Here is a 23,450-nt window from a genome sequence, read left to right as displayed (position 1 = left end):
TACTGAGCCACTGTGTGAAATCTATTAATTCATAGACAGAATTTCATCTGCATCTGTTTAAAAAGCATGCCACAATTGGCATATGTTGCCTAAATCATTATTGGCATAAGAAGCACCTGTTGCATTTTTCCATGTAAATTCCAGCAACATTGCCTACTGTGCCTGAAGTCATATGAAATTATTCATAACTGATCAACTGATTTAATTAAACTCATTTTATGAGATTGTGTTACACATTGACTGAGAAAATCAGATTATTTGGCCAGCAGTATATAGCAGTTGCACAGCACAACTATGTGGCATTAGCTCCAGAGGTTAAATAACCATGTTCTTGCATAGTAGTTAATGAAGGTACTGATTCCCATACCTGACTATCATAGTTATTTCTTGGCACAGCTATCTTTCTACATTATAGGTCTGTAATTTTCTTCATCTGTAAAAACATAGTTATTGGAAATTTATATCTATATAAATATTCTAAGCATACTATTTTCTCTTTTCAAATTTCCCAGTTTTAAATAATTGTGCATGAAAAAGTAAAAGAATGGGAAGCTTAAATCTTAAGAGCAGAACTTGTGCTTTTAATTTATATTTTAGAGGTAGGGTTAAAAAATAGAAATTTGAAAAGACCATTACTGAAGGGCAGCAAGAGTTTATAATTCTTTCTTAATATGATAGTTTAATTCTAGAAAGGTTCTTGCCCCAGCAGCTTATTTTCTAAATAAAAAAAAATTCAGATAAATATACACACCACATACACACGAATACACCTATATATATTAATGTCCCTTTCAAATTTCAACTTATATTTGAATTCGAGTATATTTCTGCCAATTGATTGAAATATCTAAATTTATTTTCTTATGAGATTGCAGCCTTAACCATTTAACTTTCTCCATTCCTCTTGTATCATACTAACTACTGGGTGTAATGTCATTCCTGCCACATTCCTCACATATGCAGTATGCATGGATGAAGAGATGACTTATATGATTGAGTTCAGGGCAACTTCTGTTTGAGTCTTAATATGTGATACCAATCTGATTTCTGATTTCTTTAAAATTATGGCTGTTTCCTCCCATTCTATCATATTTAATAAAATGGTAAAGGTTTCCATATCAGTAATGTCTGACTTTGTGGCATGGTGCTGATCTCCGTTTCTTGACCAAGCGAGAGTTGTTCAAAAACAATTTCAATGGACATGTGCCTATGAAATAACTGTTAATTAGTCCCTCCCACGTGTAAACAAGCAATATGAATCATTCATAAGTTCATTGAATCTTTCAGTTGGTGTTCATTAAACTCGGATATATAAAGAGAGAGAGAGAGAGAGAGAGAGAGAGAGAGAATTCTGAATGCAAATGTAATTATACATAGAATGAGTTTATAATAATAGATCTCTTGAATATTTCAGGAAAAACTTGTGAATCCAGCATCAACTATTGTGAATGCAATCCCTGTTTCAATAGAGGATCCTGTCAAAATGGGGTGGAAGGATACTATTGTCATTGTCCATTTGGTGAGGAAGAATGTTTCTGTTTCTGCTTCATTCAGATTCACTCAGAGAATTCTACCATTTGTATTCTAGTCCTTAACACAGCATGCCCAAGCATTTTTTTAAATTTTAAATGCAAGGCCAGGTGCTAATGGGCAATACATAACAGTATATTCCTCTGTTCTACTCCAATAACTAAACAATATTCAGATTCATCCTGCATATTCTAAATCTGTAAATAGAGTCATCGTCATAAATTTCTCTAGCTCCTTCTTTAAGATAATTCTTGACATTGAATTAAATCATCCTGTGTTAAATTACTCTCAGTGTCCAATATTAAAAGGAAAATTTCTTCCCCGTATTATTTTTCTCTGTACTAAACTAAATTTTATACATTATGTTTATCATGTTTAATAAGATAACATTTTCAAATTTTGTGGAACGTTTCAGTCTAATGGTAGTTAGCAATCAGTAGACTGCTAAAGCAGTATAGTAAAAGGAAAGCATTTATTTTAGGAAGGAATTTCACAAACCACCAAACTTTATAGAAAATCAAAAATATTTTGTCCTTTCAAGATAAGGAATCCTACTTAAAGAGAAGTAGCACTAAGAAATGGTAAACCAAGCAAGTAAGTAAATGAAAGGCATAATATAAGAGAATAAAAGGAAATATAACTGAATTTGTTTTATATCAGTGGAATCCTTATACAGTTTGCTGCTCTGGTAGTGGTATTTCCACCTTTAACCTTGGCATTTTTCAGCATTCTCACAGCACAGACTAACATAAACAAATTAACATTAACAAATAGTTTATTTCTGGTCCAAGAGTCCCACTTTATATGACCTTTAAATAATTCAAATGTATCACAGGGCTGATTTTTCATCATTCTTTGGGCTTTAAAAGAATGTAAATCTTTTAATTCCTGCTACAAGATTTATGTTTAAAAAGTAATATTTACAATTTCATAGTTATACAAATTTCTTCTAACAGATTTAAGATATAGCACCATCAAACTATATAATCACTACAAGAGTTGTATCCATTTATATGTATTGCCAGACGATACTCTTTAAAAATGTACACGTAAAACCAGAAAGACATTTTGCAGGACAAATGCTGAACATGGTAGTAATTATAGAAGAAGTCAGAAATTACTAGCTTATACAGTGAGGCTACTATGTATAAAAAATGTAAAAGAAGATACAGCATCTGGCTATAATCATATGCAAGTCTTGCATGAACTTAAAATCCATGTTAAATTACTACTGTTCATACAAAATAGAATTGGTGGATTTAGATATATTCCTAGGTTTCAGCTGGTTCAGTTTCCCTTCATTCCAAAATTATTGTTACAGAATGGGGGAAGAGTTGGATCATTCCTATTGTCTCAAATGATATTTGAGAAACAATCCTTTATAAAATGCCCTGTCTTTGCTAATCAGAGCAAAAATAATGAAGGGGCTTAATTTCCTTCTTGTTAGTCCTCTAACCTTATCTGACCTTTTATTTTCAAATCTTATCCTTGAGTCTTGTTAGTGCAGTGGTTAGAGTGCAGTACTGCAGACTACTGCTGACTGCCAGTATCTGCAATTTGGCAGTTCAAATCTCAGCAGGCTCTAGGTTGACTCAGACTTCCATCCTTCCGAGATGGGTAAAACGAGAACCCAAATTGTTGGGGGCAATATGCTGACTCTGTAAACTGCTTAGAGAGGGCTGTAAAGCACTGTCAAATCCATCAAATTCAGTATTCCACAATCCCCTTCGTTTTACTCTTATACCAATTGTCTCTTGCCCAATATTACTTTTACTCTTTTCTTATCCTACAAGTTGCTATCTAAAGAATGCTATATCATTCCTCCGGGCTCCAGTAGTAAGCAAGTCACTTCATTTAATACCAATTGAAGCTTTTAAAGCTTGTTTACATGAATACCCATGTAGAATCCATTACAATAGGCTATATTGAAATGTTATCAAAGGATGAATAAGTATAGCGATTTTACTTTGTTTGGAGATGTATTTCCAACAATTTAGGGTTCCACAGACATCATTCCCATAAGATCATTCTCCCAGGGCTGTAATCACAACTAGCATAAATTTTCTTGTTTATCCAAATCAGAAAATATTTACTGCACACAAATAAAAAGTAACTCCAAAAAATCCCTAAATAACTAAAATATATAAATCAAATAACTAAAAAAATAACTAAAAATTTACTCATTTTTTAAAAAATGTTTATTGCACTCAAATAAAAAGACCAAAGTATTCACAAAAGTAATTTATATTTATTTGAAACTATTAATTTTATAATTAGCTTTGTACCTCTCTTTCAGAGTTCTATTTTTGTTTAAGTAATACCTCTATTCTAATGATGACTAAATAAAGTTGTAAAAAATTTGATATGATAAAACAATACTAACATCCTAAAAAAACCCACATAAATTAAATATATGGTTATATTTAATTCAATCAACAAAAATCCTACTTGAACTGCAAGTCTTTTTTTTATATAATGTTGGAATATGCCTAACAAGTTAAATACAATTTAAAGTATTGCTCTGGATGTATATTTTAAACTATACCAAGTTGTTAACAGGATATGTTTCACATACTTATAATTAACAAAAAAAAAAGCTTATTAAAATCACAATAGAGAAATCATTGTTTTTTTGCATATTAAAGAAATATTACTTATTTTTTTTATTTTATTAACATTATTTAATATTAATAAGGAATAAATATGACTTGAACATTCCAAATATTTTAGTTTTTGAGAGGAACACCAGCCCATAACATTTAATTAGTTCTGGAATGTTGTACAACAATATTTTGTTATTTTTACAGGTGTTTTTGGAAAACATTGTGAAGTAAATAGCTATGGATTTGAAGAATTATCGTATATGGAATTCCCCAGTATGGATCCAAACAACAATTATATTTACATAAAGTTTTCAACTATCAAAAGCAATGCTCTTATGTTATATAATTATGACAACCAGACTGGTGATCGGGCAGAATTCTTGGCCCTTGAGATAACAGAAGAAAGGTTGAGATTTTCATACAATCTTGGCAGTGGGACATATAAACTTACCACAGCAAAGAAGGTGTCTGATGGACAATTTCACACTGTTATTGCTCGGAGGGCAGGAATGGTAAGCATTGTTTTCATGGAAATTTAAGCTCCAATTTATTTCAGGGTATTAAGTACAAATAGAGGTTGTTGTTTTTTTAAGCAGAATTATAACTGAAACTGGACAAGCTTCTTTGTTTTAAACGAATATTCTTAAGCATATAAATGGCTGCTTCAAAAGAAAAAAAATCTAAAATGAGAATAATTAAAGAGGATTAATGGCTATCCTACTCTAATTAATTGGTACACTTGGGTGGAATAATTACTGAAGTCTAATTAAGAGATAATTTTAATTCTTTGGATAACGCAAGGACATAAAGACATATCTGAAGACTATATAATTAGCATTTATCTACTTTTTTAAAAAAAGAAATCAATAATAAATTGGAACAAATTGTAAAATAAACTATTTTTTCATGGATCATATTTCCAAGCACTTCAATTTACAAAATTTGTTTCATTAGGGAAACTTTTAAATTTACAGTATGCTTTAAGTTAACCATCACCAACAAATCAAACATTTTTTTCATCACCAGCAAGTATAGGATAATTAGGTTTTAAATGGAATATCAAGTATTTTTTTTACATATCATGAAACAGCACATCTTATTATTTTAAAACAGAGAAAAATATCCCTGCTAATTAATGATTAATATTGTTAAAATGTTAAATGTAAACTATAGGAATCTGCATAACTCTTAATGCTACTGAAAGAGTAACATTTTCAAAATATTGTATAATTGTTGAAAGGTTGTAACCCTTTTGTAAACCTTTAGAAAATGACTCTTACAAAAGTGGACCTATAATTAATTATCTTGTAGTTCCACGAACTTTTTATTACATCTTAATAAGAATAGTAGTACCAATCTTTGAAAAGTCTTATGCACATCTGTATAGAGTCTAAGTTTGCCTTTGACTTTGCAAGAAATAAGAGATCTCTGCAATAATCTATAACTGTTGAAATATGCACAGATTATGCAAAAATAACTGTCTAACAATATACAGACAGTTCTCAACTTACAACTGGTCCCTTAGCAACCATTTAAAATTATGATGGACTCAAAAAAAGGTACTTACAACTCCAATTTGAAGTTCTGACAGTTGCCTCCCCCTACAATCAAGTTTTAAATACTAGGCAACTGGCCTGCATTTATGGTTGTTTGCAGCATTCCCTGGTCACATGATCACAATGCTCACTGCAGTCAATGATTTGCTTAACAACCATGGAATAATCTCCATACAATTTTGTATCCTTCATAAATCTATAAACTGGAGACATGGTTTAAATTTAACAAAGAAATATTAAAATATTGCCTTTTATGTGATCATTCCCTTGGCTGTGTCTTACTGCCCTGTCTCTCACAGTCATTTCCACATATCATTATAGTTGGCAATCCAATTGAAATGCAAAATGTTGTTGTTTGAAAAATCTTCTTGTTAATTTGTATACACATTCAGGTACTTTGAATAGTGAAATAAGTGGCATATAAATTTAATAATAAACAAACAAATAAATACATTATTTAATTGATAGTTCCACTTTGCATCTAATATTCTGTTTGGTTTTGTTATCTATATATCATATATTTTTTTGTATAAGACACTACTGTTTCTTTATAATATATATTTGAAAATTGAAGTGTGTATTGTACACAGGAGGCCGAAGAGAAGGCCGCACTTGCCAGATGAGCCTCTATCTTACATGCAGCCGTATCATTCCTCTCTATTGTAGTTGTTTCCTGTATCACATTGCCCCCCCCCCCCCAGTTTTCATCTCTATTGTTCTTGTGATGCATTTCCTATTCTGGTTGTATTACTCTTAACAAGATGGATTCTGTACAGTGATGGCTTATAGTGTGCTTACTATAAGAAACTACATGAAACTCGGGGGTGTTTTATACATGAAAAATACAGTATTTATATGCATTCAGTTCAGTTCTTTGTAACAATAATTGAACATTATATAGACAAAATGCAATATATACCAAAGAATCATCTTGTATATGCCTTCTAAGACTATGAAGGTAACTGACTAAAATGCAGGAGGAATAAGGGACTGCAGTGTTTCATTAGATCAAGGTGTGAACAGATTTAAGGCTATTCGTCATAATTCTTAATTCAACTTCAGTAATGTATTGTACTGTATAGAATCTGAATCTTTTTCAAGAGCTCTGATACAGCATGTTTCAAGGCCAGCAGCATCCATACTGTAGCAATTTCCTCTTATTATTTTCATCCAAAAGGACTAATAAAAAACAGCTTTAATATAATTAAAGATGTTGGTCCATTTGAGTAAGCTTTGGCAATCCTGTTTCAATGTGGAACGAAAGTGACAGCTTTCCTTCTGAAATAGTTTTCTGTACGATTTAGATTGAATAACATAAAACCTTTTGGGAAGTGGAAGATATATGGTCATATTTTACTGCGACTTTTTAAAAAACTCAGCATAGATATTTACATTTACAGCTTGATTATGTGCCCACTGTTGTTCCAGATTAGGATTCTTGGCTTGTTTGCACCTTTTCTTGAAATGAATCTGTGGCAAACCACTCCAAAAAGATAATCAGGATCCTAATCAGCCTCTTAATCTTAATTGGGTCTATGATAAAATAACTGTACCATCTTTGAATAACAAAATTGCATGTTTTTTATTTGTAGCTTAGAGAGAAGCTTCACTTTATCTAAACAGTTTCATATAGACTGATATGAAAATTAAATAGCCATGGAACATTTATTTAATATCAGTTTTTTTTCTTTGTCATGTAAGTGTTACAGACTGCTACAATATGTGGATGTTGTTTGTTTCTAGAAAAAAAATTTTTGCTTCATTTTATGTTTTTATCCTTGCATTAATGCAAAATCCTTGGCATGCCTGATCGGTTCAGTTTGTGTTTAAATCATCATGTGTAATGTAAGAAGACCTTGATTCAAACTATATATTTCCAGTGCTCTGTAGTTCTTTTCACAGAGGGAAAAACACATTATGATTTTGTTTCCTGGAACAGTCTTCTGCCTATCAAATCATTAAGATTAATAAGTATCTATGCACTAAGTATGCTGAAATATGCCATTGTATCTTTCTCTTTCCATTTCTGCCTACAACTTCAAAATACACATTTACCTAATATTAATAATAGCAACAGAACTTAATGGGATTTACTTTGAACGGAAATGCATAGGAGTGACCTGAGGTCATATAATATTCCTGAAAGGTTGAAGGCCATAGATAACAAAACAATAATTTAACATGTGTGAAGTTATTTTTTTCTTCTTTTGAGGTAATGCCTTAGTTTTTAAATATATTTAGCATATTGTACAATTTCTATTACAGTTTAAAAAAAAATTCTTTCTAAAATTCAGAGAGAACTTTTAGCTTGAGAACATCATACAATTGTGGAACAGTTGTTATCCAGCATTAACACATAGAATTAAAGAGTAAATTTTCTAGGAATAAAGGAATCTAGGAATAAGTTTTGTCAGGTGAACATTACATTTATTGTTGACAGCTGATTATATATAATATAATACATACATACATACATACATACATACATACATACATACATACATACATTAATATATAATATTTCTTTTTATAATGTATAGAGAAGTGCATTTTGAAAACAGACTATCCAAAATCTAGTTGTATTCCTTAAATAGTGGAATATTTAATATTAAAATAATTTAAACTTGATTGATTGTTACGTATAAAGCAAAATACTATTCCTGATTTCAATTTTGTAGGTAGCATCCTTGACTGTGGACTCTTGCTCTGATGAACAGGAACCAGGCTATTGCACTGTTAGCAATGTGGCTGTGTCTAGTGATTGGTAAAGATAATTTCCTTTCATTTTCATTATTAGGAATGTTGATCCGCAAGAGATTAAAGACTGTTTTGAATAAGAAGAAGATACAAATCTGAACCCATATGAATTATTAATTCAATTATTTGAGAAAGCAAACTGCCATCTTTTCTCCATTCATTTCTTTTACAAATGACCAGAGTTAATATCTGTCATAACAATGTCAGGAGTACAGGTAGTCCTCACTGTATGACCATTTGTTTAGCAAAGTCTCTAAAATTATGACCATGACTGCAATTTAGGCACTTCGCAATGGCATGTATTTATGAATGTTTTGGTGTCCGAGGGTCATTTGATCTCCATTTGTGATCATCCCAGCTGGCTTCTGACAAAGTCAGTGCAGGAAACTGGATTTACTTAATGACTAAGTGATTCACTTAATAATTGCAGGAAAAAAAGTTTGTAAAACCAGGTGCAGTCACACAAGGGCTCAATGACTGCATTACTTGGCAACAAAAGTTCATAATTTGTGATAATACTTTGAGGACTTTACATACTGTCAATCTCTATGATGAGTACAAAATTGTTTTTTAACAACTACTTAAATAGATTAAATGTATGTATAATTGACCAAAATCTGCATTACTAGTTTAAATTAGCAACATTACTGTTATGCATAATTTATGTAAGGAGTACTTATAGACTTTTCATTAAATGTTGCTACAAATCATCACTAGGTAGTTAATAGATGTTAATCAAACATAATTAAAAACAATGAACAAATATCGATAATTTTACTCATAAGAAAAGTGAATTTGTAAAGCAACAGACAAGGATTTTTTAAAAACTCTGTTTAAAGATGAAACATGAATAGATCAAAAGCCATTTAGAGTTCACATTAGAGTGAATAAAGAAGAGAGGCTACGCTTTTAAAGTGTCCTAAGGCATCAAAAATGACAAGCTGAGAGAAATGTGAAGAAATCTCCACTCTTATTTACTGTATGTGTAAAAAGAAGTGGGGTTATGCTTTGTTTGAGGTCCCATCTTGCATTGCAACAACATAATTGTGTGAATCTTTTGAGTTCAATGTTTTTCTCCTAGGCTTGAAGTCATTGTCATTAATGGCTTGAATTAAATTTAATATAGATAAACCAATTAAAATTAAACCTGTTAAAATATGATTTATTCGCATTCCTCTTTCAAAACTAATTTTATAGTTAACTTGTAGCAAGAATCAAGATTTGGAAAGGAGAGAGGTATTCTCAATAAAAGATTTGTTGTAATTACTATTCAGTGTTCAAATTCAATCAGAATTAAAAATGAAATGTACATATATATAACGTGATGTTTATGGTGACTGAAAAAACAGTCCAGTACAGCTTTATCTTTATGTAAATATACAGAGAAAATTTTGTGTTTGATTTAAATAGTTTTTTGTAAATGATATTTTTGTCACAAAAATTACAAATTTGCTTATGTTAATGATTGGTTACTCTGTTTTCATTAATTTCCCCCGCTCATAGGACTTTAGATGTGCAGCCAAACAGAGTGACCATTGGAGGTATCAAATCACTAGACCAAATCCTTCAAAGAAAAGGACAGGTAGAAAGCCATGATTTTGTGGGTTGCATAATGGAATTTGCAGTCAATGGACGTCCCTTGGAACCAAGCCAAGCATTGTCAGCTGAACACATCTTATATCAGTATGTTATTCTTTGATAAGTATTAAAAACTCAGATTTTTAGTTAGGCTTTTTATAAGTTGTTGAATTTTTATTGTGCTATAAATCAGAGGTGAATGGGACTTCATACTGCATGTAGTTTCCCTCCTTTTTTGCATTTATTTCTATAACTTCACTGTCAGATATCAGACTGGATCCATTGTTCATTATTTTTGTTTCTATTTAACTTTAGTCCCATTTTTTTTCACATGTTCCTTGATTATCCTTACGTTTCAAGAACATTCACACCAGCTGTTAGAGCAGCATAGCTTATTAATGTTTTTTCCTCCAATTTTTAAACCACACCCATTTTCTTTCTACCCAGCCTCCCTCAATATACATACAAGATACAGGATGAATAAATAAGGAAATAATATAAATAATACATCTGGAGAAATCTTCAAATTTCTGTAGAACTTACAAATATCACACACTTTTGTTAGAAAACAGAGAAGAGACCATATGTGGCATTCTAATCTGCATAAAAATATGGGCTAGGTGAATGTACATATATGTGGCTCAATTGCAATTAAATTACTTTGTTTATTTAGGTGTCCTAGACTGGAAGGAACTTGTGCAATTAACCCTTGTCAACATGGTGGCACATGTCTGGATCATTGGTCATGGCAACAGTGTACCTGTAAAGAAGGACTAACAGGAAAACACTGTGAAAAATGTAAATATAATATTTTTTCTGACAATTAGCATTTCTATGTTATGAGTAGAATGAGTACATAATTATTGGACTCATTCTATCAACATATAGAAGGTTAAATATTATACAAGTAATTTTACAAGAAATCAACCATGAAAAAAGACTTAATGTATAGTTGCAGATATTTTACCACTTTTAGCTAGCTTTTTTTTAATCGAAATACTTAACCTGATTATATTACAAAAAATAAGATGAACTGTTATGCAATAAAACATGAAGATATACTCTATTTTTCTTTATTATTAAAAAATAAAAACCAGATTTTTCTTTTTTTTGTAACTGCATAGAATTATTATTTTCTGCATAGTTGAATTGTCTTTAAAATAATATCTATAATTTTTCATCAGGAAAAGGAACATTATGCATAAGGTAGATGATGAGAATTTATTAATGAAATATCATTTTTTATTTTAGATCTTACAGCTGACACTGCCTTGTCCTTAGAGGGCAAAGGACGTCTTGACTATCATATGAGGCAAAATAGAAAATGGGAATATATGATGAGATATTATACTGGAAATGCCATTATGGAGCCTCGAAGTATGGATAGTATGGAGGTAAAATTCAGGACAAGGAGTAAAAGTGGAGTATTAATCCATATTCAGGAAAGCAGCAACTATACTACTGTGAAGGTAAGTGAATTTGCAGCTAGCTATGTAATGTTCTTTGTGTATTCTGAATTCATCCTACTTATTTTAGTTTAGAAATACCAGAATGTTGGCTAGTGCTGGGCAGAACTCCAGCTACTAAAACAGCTGAATGATTTGGCTTCTAATCAGTTTTGTCTTGACTCCATGTGCTAGGTATTTGAATGGCAGTTGGAACAATGTTAACCACATATATTCTTAATGAAACATTGCACGCTACAGGTTTTTTTAACATTTTCTTTTATTATGTTTTCTTCCTTATTCAGAGTCCTATAAAAACATAATGTTCCAATTTAGAATCTTTTAAACATACCAACACCTAAGTCAATTTTCATGTCAAACTTTGTCTTCAGTATAAGCATTTATATTGAGTTCTAGTTAGCCATTCTATATCAATACACAGTAAAATGGATTGATGATTGATTAACAAGAGAAAGCAATGGATTCAGTCTTTATGAATGGCTTTGGTCATATTTGCACCATGCCTTTAAATTGCTCCTGCTGTGTGTTCAGATCACCTCTAAGCTAACAAAAAGAGAGAGAAAGAGACAGACAGACAGACAGACAGACAGACAGACAGACATTTGGCAATACTTTGCAAGAGAACTAGCATGTCTTCCTGTGGAAATCTAATTTCTACATAAAACTGAAATAAGTTGTCATTCTGAGTTATTGAAACATTAGATATCTCTAGAATACAAAGTGAGTTTATATGCAGTTTTAAAAATCTTTTTTGTCCACTTTTATAATAAACGATAGGATAGAACAATGGAAATAACACTTCCCTTGTAAACAGGTTACTGGTTTAAAAAACAGCAGATTTAAAGAAATTATTCGATTTGGCTGAGGTACATATTTGTCCTTGTCCATGTCTCTGTCTCTGGGTCTGTCTCTCTCTCCCCCTCACTCTGCCTATTTTAGTGTTCAGTGCACTGTTTCATCATTTTGTTTAATTTTCTAGACACTCAACAAAGGAAAGTTTCACCTCAAGTATCTTAAAAATGGTGAAATATTGTTAAAGTCAACTTATTGTTAAAAATAAGTGAGTCAGCAGTAGATATGTCAGTAATGTAGACAACTAGACATTTGAAAACAAGAATGCACAAAGGCCTTGTGGAGCACAAGCCAATATTTTTAGGGATCGTGATGTTCATGATGATGAGTGCTAAAGACAGTTTTAAAAGCTTGTATAATATTCTACATATGAATTCACATTTATGTGGAAATAATATTTCTTCATAAGTCTGAAATCAACACAATTTTGAGTGGTGGCTATTACTGTAAATATTTGTAGAATGCATAAATATTTGAATTGCATAATGTTTGTGGAAAAATAGGAGTAGTTTTGTCCTGCAGTGACTTATGTGATCACACTAAAAATTTCTGCAGCACTTGTACACACAATCTATAGGCATTAAAGTCTACATCATAAATGTCTACTTCTTAGACATTTCTCTACTTTTTTAACTGCAGATAAAAAATGGCAAAGTGCAGTATGTTTCTGATGCTGGAGTAGGTGGAAAGGTGGAGAGAAGTATTCCTGAAGCTTATGTTTCCGATGGTCACTGGCATCTTCTGTTAATTGAAAAGAATGGGACTTCCACACTGATCACTGTTGACAAGATGCATAGCCGAGACATTCTACATGTCACACAAGATTTTGGAGGACTAAATGTCTTAACAATTTCTCTTGGTGGGATCCCAGTTAACCAGCTTTCTAGAAGCAATGAACCAGGTAAGAAGAAAAATAATAACATGAATAATCAATCACAGAGAAGGGATATATAGTAATAATACAAATGAAAAAGCAGTTAATACAAGACTATCTTAATTTAAAATAGCAGAGGGACTGAGTAAACATCCAAAGTTCCAGAGTTCATTTATGTATTATATAAGATTCTATTTATGCATTATATAAGATTATATAAGTCCTGAATTGCACTATTATTTTGTAATAGTGTAACAAAAATATTTTTTAAACTTAGTTTGTACCAAAAAAGGGGCAGAATTTATTCATTACTTTTTTAGTTGTATGATGTTTTGGAATATTCAATAATAATGCTTATGATATTAGTATAGTTGTTTAATCTTCTATACTGTGTTAAAAGAGCTTATTTGTTATTATATTTTTTTCCTGGTTTATTTTTTAAATATATTGAATTAATTCATATTCAGATATTAAGGACTAAGAAAGCAGTATAGATGATGTTTTAAATTTATTTATATTAAAATTGTCTATTTTAGCCATATAAGGATTTTTTTGTAATTTTATTCTTCTTTTTCACTGGGTACGATATAAAGTAGGATGTGAATAAAACCGACTTTCCCTCCAACACTGAAGATTTTTAAGATAACAGATTGGACAACCATTTGTCTGAAATGGTATAGAGCAGGGGTGGCCCATGGGCTGGATGCGTTGCATGCAGACCATGCCAACCCCAGATCCATGAATGGGAAAAATGTCATGAAACATCGGGTGACAGCAACATGGTGCAGCAAGTTTGACACCTGTGGTATAGAGAATCCTGCTTGAGTAGTGGGTTTGACTTGAAATCCTCCAAGGTCCCTTCCAACTCCATTATTCTGTTAACATATATTGATTAGTCAAATTTTACTCCTATTTTAACATGTAATAAGCTTGTTATATTTTTTCCACAGTAATGGATGTTCCAGTTAAAAGCTACAAGAATCTGCATTGTAGAAATATAAATTTTTATACCATGTTGTCTTAATATTGAATTGAACTTCATATGCCATTCCAAAAAAATTATAGAAAGTTATCACTGCATCAGCTCATCTTCCTTTTCTTAACCTGTATTAGTGTTTGAGATAAAGACGACTCTATTTGGGCTGGCTAGTTGTGAGCTAATTAATCATATTTAGCCCTGTAGACATGTCAACCACCAAAGGCAGCAGCAAAGACATAGTTTTATTATTTAAGATATGTGCCCCTTGTCCCCAAGCCCCAGGTCTTGGCCTATTTCCAGCCTTGAACCATTTAAAACAGGACTGTGGACATTGTAGGTAAGTGTGTGTGCATACGCATCCTCACTTATGCAAATAGTGAGGGACCATGTGTGCACATGTGCCATTTGTGTGAGCTGCTTATGCAAATGGAGCTGTGTACTTGCACTCTTGTCAAAAACTCACATGGAACCACCACTGCCTGCCAATCTGCAAAGCCGAAAAATATGTACTCCTTTAATACAATTCCAGTACAAACCATTAGAGATACTCATGATTGATCAGAATGAGGCAGCTCAAAACCAAGTGATTTGGTAAAAGAATCACTAATGACAAGCCACAAGAAAGTAACTTGAACCATTCCTTTTGCCAGGCATTGTCAGAATTATATTGGATAGATGTTAAATGAGTAGCTGTTTTCCATGATGGCCTATGGGAATTCAATCTTGTGCTGGATTGTACAGTATCCTGGTAAATAGGGAGGGCCTTACTGTTCAGCATCCTTTGCCATAGCTGGATGAGTGCTTGTTGTCTTTTTAATGTGGGGGAGCATGAGATTGCTAAGTACTGGTAACCAGTACACAGGAGTGAGATGCAATGTGCCAGATACGATATGCATTGTCTGGCAGAGTTGGACATCAACCATGTGAGTGTTGGCCTCTGCTAAGACAGATATCAGCCCACTATTCAGCTGTTGAATAAACCAAAGCCAACAGTGTTTGTTTGTAGGGTGTTAGCCTCAGCATTTCAAGATGTTCCAACCATGATCTATGGTGCATTCTTACTAAAACAAACAGAACTATCTGTCTTGACTGAAGCCACTAGGAATGTGTTCTAGGAAACCTCTGTGCTGTCATTCCTACCAATACCCAAATCTCAAATACCCAAATCTGTCATTCCTACCATTCCCAAATCTCATTCTCCACTAGCACAGATGATGTTACCTAGTTTGGTATGAAATTACTGCAAGAAAACAGCCAAGTTCAGAGGACACCAAGGACCCCATAGTTCAACCCTGAGCTAAAAATATTATCTTCTATCAATTAAAAAAACCAAGTGTCACGGAATATGCCACAGACTACCGCTGGGCAGAGAAGCAAAAAATGGCTTGGAAAAAAAATTCAGATGCAGTGATTATAACTGCAAAGATCAGTTTATGCAGGCTAGAATTTCCTGAGACACGACTGTATATGAAAGTGAATCTAGAGTTTTCACTGCAAGAATAAAGACTAGGCTCACATGATCATGCTCAGCAGTTCATGATCAAGGTCAGCAGTTCAAATCTCACCGGCTCAGGGTTGACTCAGCCTTCCATCCTTCCGAGGTGGGTAAAATGAGGACCCAGATTGTTGGGGGCAATATGCTGACTCTCTGTAAACCGCTTAGAGAGGCCTGAAAGGCCTATGAAGCGGTATATAAGTCTACTGCTATTGCTATTGCTATTGCTATTGCTATTGCTATTGCTTTGGACAAAGTTAGCTTTGTAAAAATGGCTATAATGCTAGGAAAGGGGAAAGAAAAGAAAAGAAAAGAAAAAAAGAACAGCAGTAAGATGGGTGAATTCAGTTACAGCAATGGTGTGTGCTTTGCTGGAAGACACAAAGGCCCGGGCTTGGAACACATCTTCCTGAGAAAATCTAATTTTGTGGTCACAAATGATGACCACAAAAATGACTTGAAGGCCCATAATTATCATTACAGGAAAGGATAAGCACAGAAAGTCAATTTAGAATAACAAATCTAAAAAAATTGTGTAATTTTACTATCTTCATCAGTTCACACTTTCACTCTAAATAATGTTTATTTTCCCATGGTCCTTTGCCACACATAATTTACAACTTGTGGAATGGGCAGAAAACTATTCCTGTGTCATTATATAGTAGAGCCATTGTGAATGGACTACCACTATCTTAGATGAACTACAACAGATCCCGAGGCATGAAATATAGCTTTGTCTTCACAACACAGCTAATTATGTTTAGATGATGCTGGAATCATGTAGGATTATGATTCTAGATGCTTAAGTTCTCACCCACACAGACATTCAACAACCACACCAGAAAGACACAATTACTCATATTACTTTTCTTGATTTAATATGCCCACATTTAAATTTTATTTAAAATTTCTTACTTTTTTCTAGTCAGAATTGATTAAAATAAGCAAAACTGTAAGGTTATTCATTCACTGCTTGCACAGAAATGAAAGCTGATGTAAGTAATATGCTAGAGGATTTAGCAATAGCAATAGCACTTAGACTTTTGTACCGCTTCACAGTGATTTACAGCCCTCCGCTAAGCAGTTTATAAAGTCAGCATATTGCCCCAACAATCTGGATCCTCATTTTACCAACCTCAGAAAGATAGAAGGCTGAGTCAACCTTGAGCTGGTGAGGATTGAACCCCTGGCAATCAGCAGAATTAGCTTGCAATACTGCATTCTAACCACTGCACCATCAGGGCTCCTGGTCCATTTAAATGAAAAAAAAACAGCTGATTGAAGGGTGATTAATAGCTGAACTGAAGAATAATGAATTATGGGCTCCTTCCCTCCCTTGTTTTATACTGCTCAGCAGAATTCTGACCAGCATTTTTCAAATTCCAAATATGGACTTTATTAAAAATTTACTGTCTTTTTGGAAGAAAAGAGTGTTTCTTTTCTGTTCTCAGAAACAGTTTTCCTCAGATTCACTTTTTCACAAAGTGTCCATCCATCAGAAAGGACACCTACAAAATAATGTTTACTTTTCAGTCCTAAAAAGAGGTTAATTATTCAGTGACATTGTATTCACATACAATGTATGTAAGTTGTTAACTGTTGTTCCTTCAAGTCAGTCTTGACTCCTGGTGAATGCCTGGACAAGTCCCTGCAGTTTTCCTGGAAAAACTTTTGCAAATGGTTTGCCATGACCATTTTCCTAAAATTGGCTGATGAAAATGCCTGATGCAAGGTCATGCCACCATCTTCTGTGCCCAAGTTCCCCATTGTCCTTAATCATTACAGAACATCAATGTGACCTACTACATTGCAAGAGCTTTAAATGAATTAGCATTATTTTGCTGCTTCTGTATACAATTGGATACCTAGGCTATTCAGTGTTCATTTAAGACAAAGGGTTCAAAAACTTTATGAAAAACTAAGGATCAATATGACTCGTACTTAATAAATAATAATTATTACATTATTGATTACCTCAAATTGGTTTTTGTCCATTAAACATTCCCAAATTGTCCCAAAAATGAGCTTGTGAACAAAATTTCTTGTCTCCTGTCAAGCTACAAACCAGAGAATTAATAAATAGGAAGGATGTGCTTATGATTACTTATTTCATTTTAACTGCAGCTAAGTTAAAATCAACATCCTAAGAAAAATAATGCTTATGATTTGAAGAAACAGGAAATCAAGTGAAGGTGTTTGTTTTTTTTAATTTCAAAACCTGATGGAGTTGCTTTTGATACAATGATGAAGCATGGTGGCTCATGTGGTTAGGACACTGGGTTGGAGGTTAGCAAGCCTATGTTTGAGATACAAGTGCTTCTGCATGGTGGGATGAGTTCCCATAATCCACTCAAGCTTCTTAATAGGGACTGAAAGAAGCTCCCATGTGCTTCCCCGGGGCAAAGGTAATATCATCGACTAACACTTTCAATCAGGAAACATCTTAAAGGGTGCCTGTGACACAAACATGGAGATACAATAATAATCATCCAAATACATTCTAATCCTTAAATGTAAAATAAAAAAATTTGATCCCAGGCATGAAACCAGCTGGGTGATTTTGGGCCTGTCTCTCTTTCTCGGTCCAACTCGCCTTTACAAAGTTGTTGTGCTTTCTATTGCTAGGGCTATAGAGCCAGTTTGGTTTAGTGCAGAGGTGGGTTCCTATCAGTTTGGACCGGTTCGGCTGAATCGGTAGTTACTTGGTGGCCTGGGTCGCTGGGAGCAACCCAGGCCTGCCATGCCCCTGAACAGGTTCTCCTGGTGGCGCCATAGGAACTGCCATCTTGTTTTTTGCTTCTGTGCATGCACAGAGCAATTTTGGTGGTACTGCACATGCACATGCAATGCACATCAAGTGTGTGTGTTTGCAGAGTGCACATAAAGAATGCATGTGTGCGCAGTGCACCCCGAGCGAACTGGCAGTAGCAGCTGCCGGAACCCACCCCTGGTTTAGTGGTTACAGCATCAGGCAAACATCCCCACGAAAGCCAGCAGGTATCTTTGGCCCATCTCTCTCTCAGCCCAATTCACCTCACAGGGTTTTTGTTGTGGGGAAAATAGGAGAACTAATGTGTCATGGATATTTGCCACCTTGAGTTATATGAAAAAATAAAAAGGTAGGAAGTAAAGTTTATATTTATTAGGTTTATTTACATATAAATCCCATTTAATGATTATTGCTTTATAAGATTATTTTTATCCATTAGATTGTCAATTAAAATCATTAAATTAGTTAAACTGCAACTTTCAAATCAATTTTTTTCTATTTTCTTAGATTTTGATGGTTGCATTGCCTATCTGAAATATGGTGAAGAAAGCCTTCCCTTCACAGGACAACATAGCCTTGCTACCATATCTAAATCAGATTCCTCTGTGAAGATTGGCTGCCGTGGTCCCAACATCTGTGCCAGCAATCCTTGTAGAGGAGAACTAATGTGCATTAACCAGTGGTATACATATGAATGTGTTCATCCTGGCGCCTGTGCATCTAACCCCTGTCAAAATGGAGGCACTTGTGAACCTGATGAAAGAGCTGGATTTATTTGCAGTTGTCCAGAATCACACACTGGAACAACATGTGAAATACTAGTTGTGTGCCTTGGTGTCATATGTGCCCAGGGACATGTATGCAAGGCAGGAATAAATGGTGCCTATGTATGTATCCCTCAGCTCTACCCAGCTGAACTTTCTTTACCACTGTGGGCTGTTCCAGCCATTGTGTGCAGCTGTGCTACTTTGTTGGCATTGATAGTGCTTAGCTTGATCCTCTGCAATCAGTGCAAAGGAAAGAAGGCAAAAGTTCCAAAAGAAGAAAAGAAAACAAAGGAAAAGAAAAAGAAGGGCAGTGAGAACGATGCATTTGATGATCCTGACAATATACTGCCTTATGGTGATGATATGACCATCCGGAAGCAACCTGAAGGAAACCCAAAACCTGATATAATCGAAAGAGAAAATCCTTATCTCATATTTGATGAAACAGATATATTACACAACACAGAGACTATACCCAGTGCTCCTCTAGCTTCCCCAGAAGCAGAGATAGAACACTATGACATTGATAATGCAAGCAGTATAGCTCCTTCAGATGCAGACATCATTCAGCATTATAAGCAGTTCCGAAGTCATACTCCTAAATTTTCCATTCAAAGGCACAGTCCATTAGGGTTTGCAAGACAGTCGCCTATGCCCTTGGGAGCAAGTAGCTTAACTTACCAGCCTTCATATAATCAAGGTCTAAGGACAACTTCACTAAATCATTCTGCTTGCCCTACACCAAACCATCTTTCTCGTCATAGTCCTGCTCCATTCTCGAAAGCATCCACTTTCTACAGAAATAGTCCAGCAAGGGAAATGCATCTTTCTATAAGAGAAGGGAGCCCTTTAGAAATGCACAATGAAGTCTGCCAAACTGCTATCTTTAATTATCCCAGTAGACTAGGGAGAAGAAGCAAGAGTCCTCAAATGATGACGGGTCATAGTTCCAGGCCTGGAAGTCGCTTAAAGCAACCAATGGGACAAATTTCTCTCGAAAGTGGTCCTCCTGTAGGGCTTTCAATTGAAGAGGTGGAAAGACTTAACACTCCACGCCCTAGAAATCCAAGCATCTGCAGTGCTGATCATGGAAGATCTTCTTCTGAGGAAGACTGTAGAAGGCCTCTGTCAAGAACAAGAAATCCAGCTGATGGTATTCCAGCTCCAGAATCATCATCTGACAGTGATTCCCATGACTCTTTTACATGTTCTGAGATGGAGTATGATCGCGAAAAACCCATGGTGTATACTTCAAGAATGCCCAAACTATCTCAAGTTAATGAATCAGATGCTGATGATGAAGACAATTATGGCACGAGACTTAAGCCTAGGAGATATCCAGGACGCAGAGGAGAGGGTGGCGGTCCTGTGGGTGCACAAGCACCTGCACCTGCATCCAGCATTAATGATACTTCCCCTTTAAAACTTGGACCACAAGGAGGGAACTTCAACTGGGACAACCTTTTGAACTGGGGCCCTGGATTTGGGCATTATGTGGATGTTTTTAAAGATTTGGCATCTCTTCCAGAAAAGACAGCAGCAAACGTAAGTGAAGAGTGCAGAAATGGTACAACGCAACCAAAAGATGGAGAAGCTGAACAGTATGTATAGAACTTCATATTGACATTATCAAAATACAAATACATAAAATACTCAAGCCATTTTTTCAGTGTAGATAAAAAAGGACACACTTTGTTTTAGCCAGGGCCAGTGGTTAGACACATTTAAAATAATCGCAACTATGCTGCTGAGAAGGACAAATACGTTTTTTTGTTTTGTTTTATTTAATTACAATTGGTTAAATTTGTTTCTACTGCATGCATTATATTTTCAAGCAAAATATCTTATATGTGGTATCTGGATCTTTATCCTTTATTTCTTGTTTGGTTTGTGATTTTTAAATTAAGAATAATTAGCTCTAAAAATGGCTACAAAATGTTTTGTTGTGAAGGGTGTGTTTGTACACAAGTTGAAATTTGTTGTTTTGAAATGTAAAAATATCAACTATGTTGATTTGTTGAGAGAAGCAATTTTGCAGATGCTGAATGAAGGAATGACATTATTGTATTCTTCCTGAAACTATATCTCTTATCCCTCTGTTGCTCAAATATGAATATTTCAAATAATGATAAGCTTAAGCTTATCATTCTTTGATGATATTATTGTTTATGTTCAAGGGGTCCTGTTAACCAGTTCAAGGTCATGAGGACTTTAGGATTGCATTATTTTTGACAAGGATGTGTGAGAACTTCTGAATGATTTCTTTTTCCTTGTTTCCCCAAATTGCAGTATTTTTAGCTTGTATGGAAACTGATATACATTATAAAATTGAATAAACAACAGAGTTTATAGAACAGATAATGTGGTTGAATGCAAGTGAGAATAGAAAACTGAACTCTTTTGGTTCCAAATTAATTCCAACTTGAATAATAACTTTGGAATGACAAACCACCCCATTGATATTTCAGTTCTGTCATCTGGAGAAATGAAAAGATGCTATATGTAATAAAAACGATGACTCTAGCTCACAGGGGGCATAGTGAGGATTGTTTGCCTAAGTATTAAAAAGACATATAGCATTATATTAAGTATTATTATGGTTTAATAATGATCACTCAAAGATCCTGCAGGAAGGCAGTGATTAGAATAATTTGTTAGATTGCAGAATATTCTGTGATAGAAGAATTTGAAATAAACATATTTATTAAAAATATAAGTTGTTTCACTCTTGGAACAGGAGACCAGTTTTAAAAATGTACTCATAGTGCTGTCATAGAAGAGTCTACTCAAGATCAAGTTCCATTAAATTCAGCATGTACAATGTTGAAGCCTGGGTTTTAATTTCACTTCCTATCCCAGAGGGTAAAATCATCTAAACTTAATGAGAATTGCTTTTGAATAGCTGTGTATGATTGCTCTATTAGTAATGCAATACAGATACTCTAGTATGAAAGACATACATATGGAATCAGCTATGGACAGCAGAAATAACTTTTATCTTTAAACTGCATTGTGAAAATATGGGAGCACAGTCTCTATCTGATGCTACTTTTATGTATTTTAAAGACAAAAGCAGAAAGTTATGAGTATTTGCATGCAACATTCTTTATTTGTATGATACATATATGTATTTTACTCAGGTGTTCATATATGAGTATAAAGTTTATCCTAAGAATTGATCCTTCAGTAACGGGAATCCTAAAAGTCACTTATAAAAGGTAATATTTTTAAACATCTCTGTTTTAAATTTGGGGGATTTATACAATGCTCTTATGTTTCCATAAAGCTTCTATTATACTGTGTTAAAAATGAGGGGGGGTTGGGAGGGGTTGTTCCTTGTTCATATTTTATCTTCCTTTCTTTCTGCCTGTTTCTTAATCTAAATTCTGATTTTGGTATCAATGTTTTCCTATACAGAATAGTTTTCTTACTTTCAGGAAAAGTAAGAAAATACTCTTTTTACATTTGTTACTTCTGTAACATTCATTTTTCACATTTTGATAAAATTGTAACAGACCATATGCTTTTTAAGTGTACAATGCCAATAATAGAATTAAAATATTTATTTAAAATATATTGTGTGCAGTAATGGAAATGTGCTAATGCAGTTTTACAATGCAAATATGACACCTCTAGCATATTTAAAGAACGCTAAGTTGTCATTTTGGCTAGAGATCCAGACACCCCCCCCCCCAAAAAAAAAAAAAAAAAGCCTAGAGCAGAATTTCAGACAGAAGGCTGTTATCCACTCATTGGTATAACATTCACATGCAAAGAATATTGGTTAAATAGAAAGCAAGTTTATATATACCACATTCCTGACCAATATGAGTATCACTGTAATGAGTCACCTGAAGGTACAAGAAATATATAAACTTTGAGCTGGGCAGGTCAATATCTTGAGCATTTCCAGTAAAAAGTAGAGAAGCACCTTTCTTTGGATTCAGTTTAAATTATTTAAACATCTGTCCAGTAATTGAAATAATCTATCAATAATCTTAATACATCAGTTAAGCCAATAGCAATTTTCTATAGTATTTCTTAGCTGTGTCATCTGATGTGAAGAAGAAAGTACACCCTCTTTTAGTTATATGGTTGTCAGGGTTTCAAGTAACACCCTAACGAAAGAAGGCTCAAGAAGAGGCTTGAGTTTCCTCAAAGTTCTATTTTATTCGAGATTCATATTGGCACATCTGGGAAAACCTGAATCTGAAAGCTTCCAG

General features: G+C 33.8%; 1 protein-coding gene across 1 annotated transcript in view; it reads left to right on the top strand.

Annotated features, from left to right (window-relative positions):
• FAT4 (FAT atypical cadherin 4) overlaps positions 1 to 22,738 on the top strand; it is a 137,735-nt gene extending 114,997 nt beyond the window's left edge. The window contains exons 10-17 of the mRNA XM_014055687.2: positions 1,415 to 1,519; positions 4,338 to 4,645; positions 8,368 to 8,453; positions 9,950 to 10,129; positions 10,698 to 10,822; positions 11,276 to 11,493; positions 12,982 to 13,243; positions 18,968 to 22,738. Coding sequence (XP_013911162.2) covers positions 1,415 to 1,519; positions 4,338 to 4,645; positions 8,368 to 8,453; positions 9,950 to 10,129; positions 10,698 to 10,822; positions 11,276 to 11,493; positions 12,982 to 13,243; positions 18,968 to 20,838 — 3,155 coding nt within the window. The 3' untranslated portion in view covers positions 20,839 to 22,738. The remainder of the gene's footprint in view (positions 1 to 1,414; positions 1,520 to 4,337; positions 4,646 to 8,367; positions 8,454 to 9,949; positions 10,130 to 10,697; positions 10,823 to 11,275; positions 11,494 to 12,981; positions 13,244 to 18,967) is intronic.
• The last annotated feature ends 712 nt before the right edge of the window (positions 22,739 to 23,450 follow it).

This window comes from Thamnophis sirtalis, unplaced genomic scaffold, assembly GCF_051295495.1.
Source record: "Thamnophis sirtalis isolate CommonGarterSnake01/CBP01778 unplaced genomic scaffold, rThaSir2_p1.2 scaffold_10, whole genome shotgun sequence".
Classification (NCBI taxonomy): domain Eukaryota; kingdom Metazoa; phylum Chordata; class Lepidosauria; order Squamata; family Natricidae; genus Thamnophis; species Thamnophis sirtalis.
Note: the sequence above shows the minus strand (reverse complement) of the source record. Positions and strands in the feature narration are given on the sequence as shown.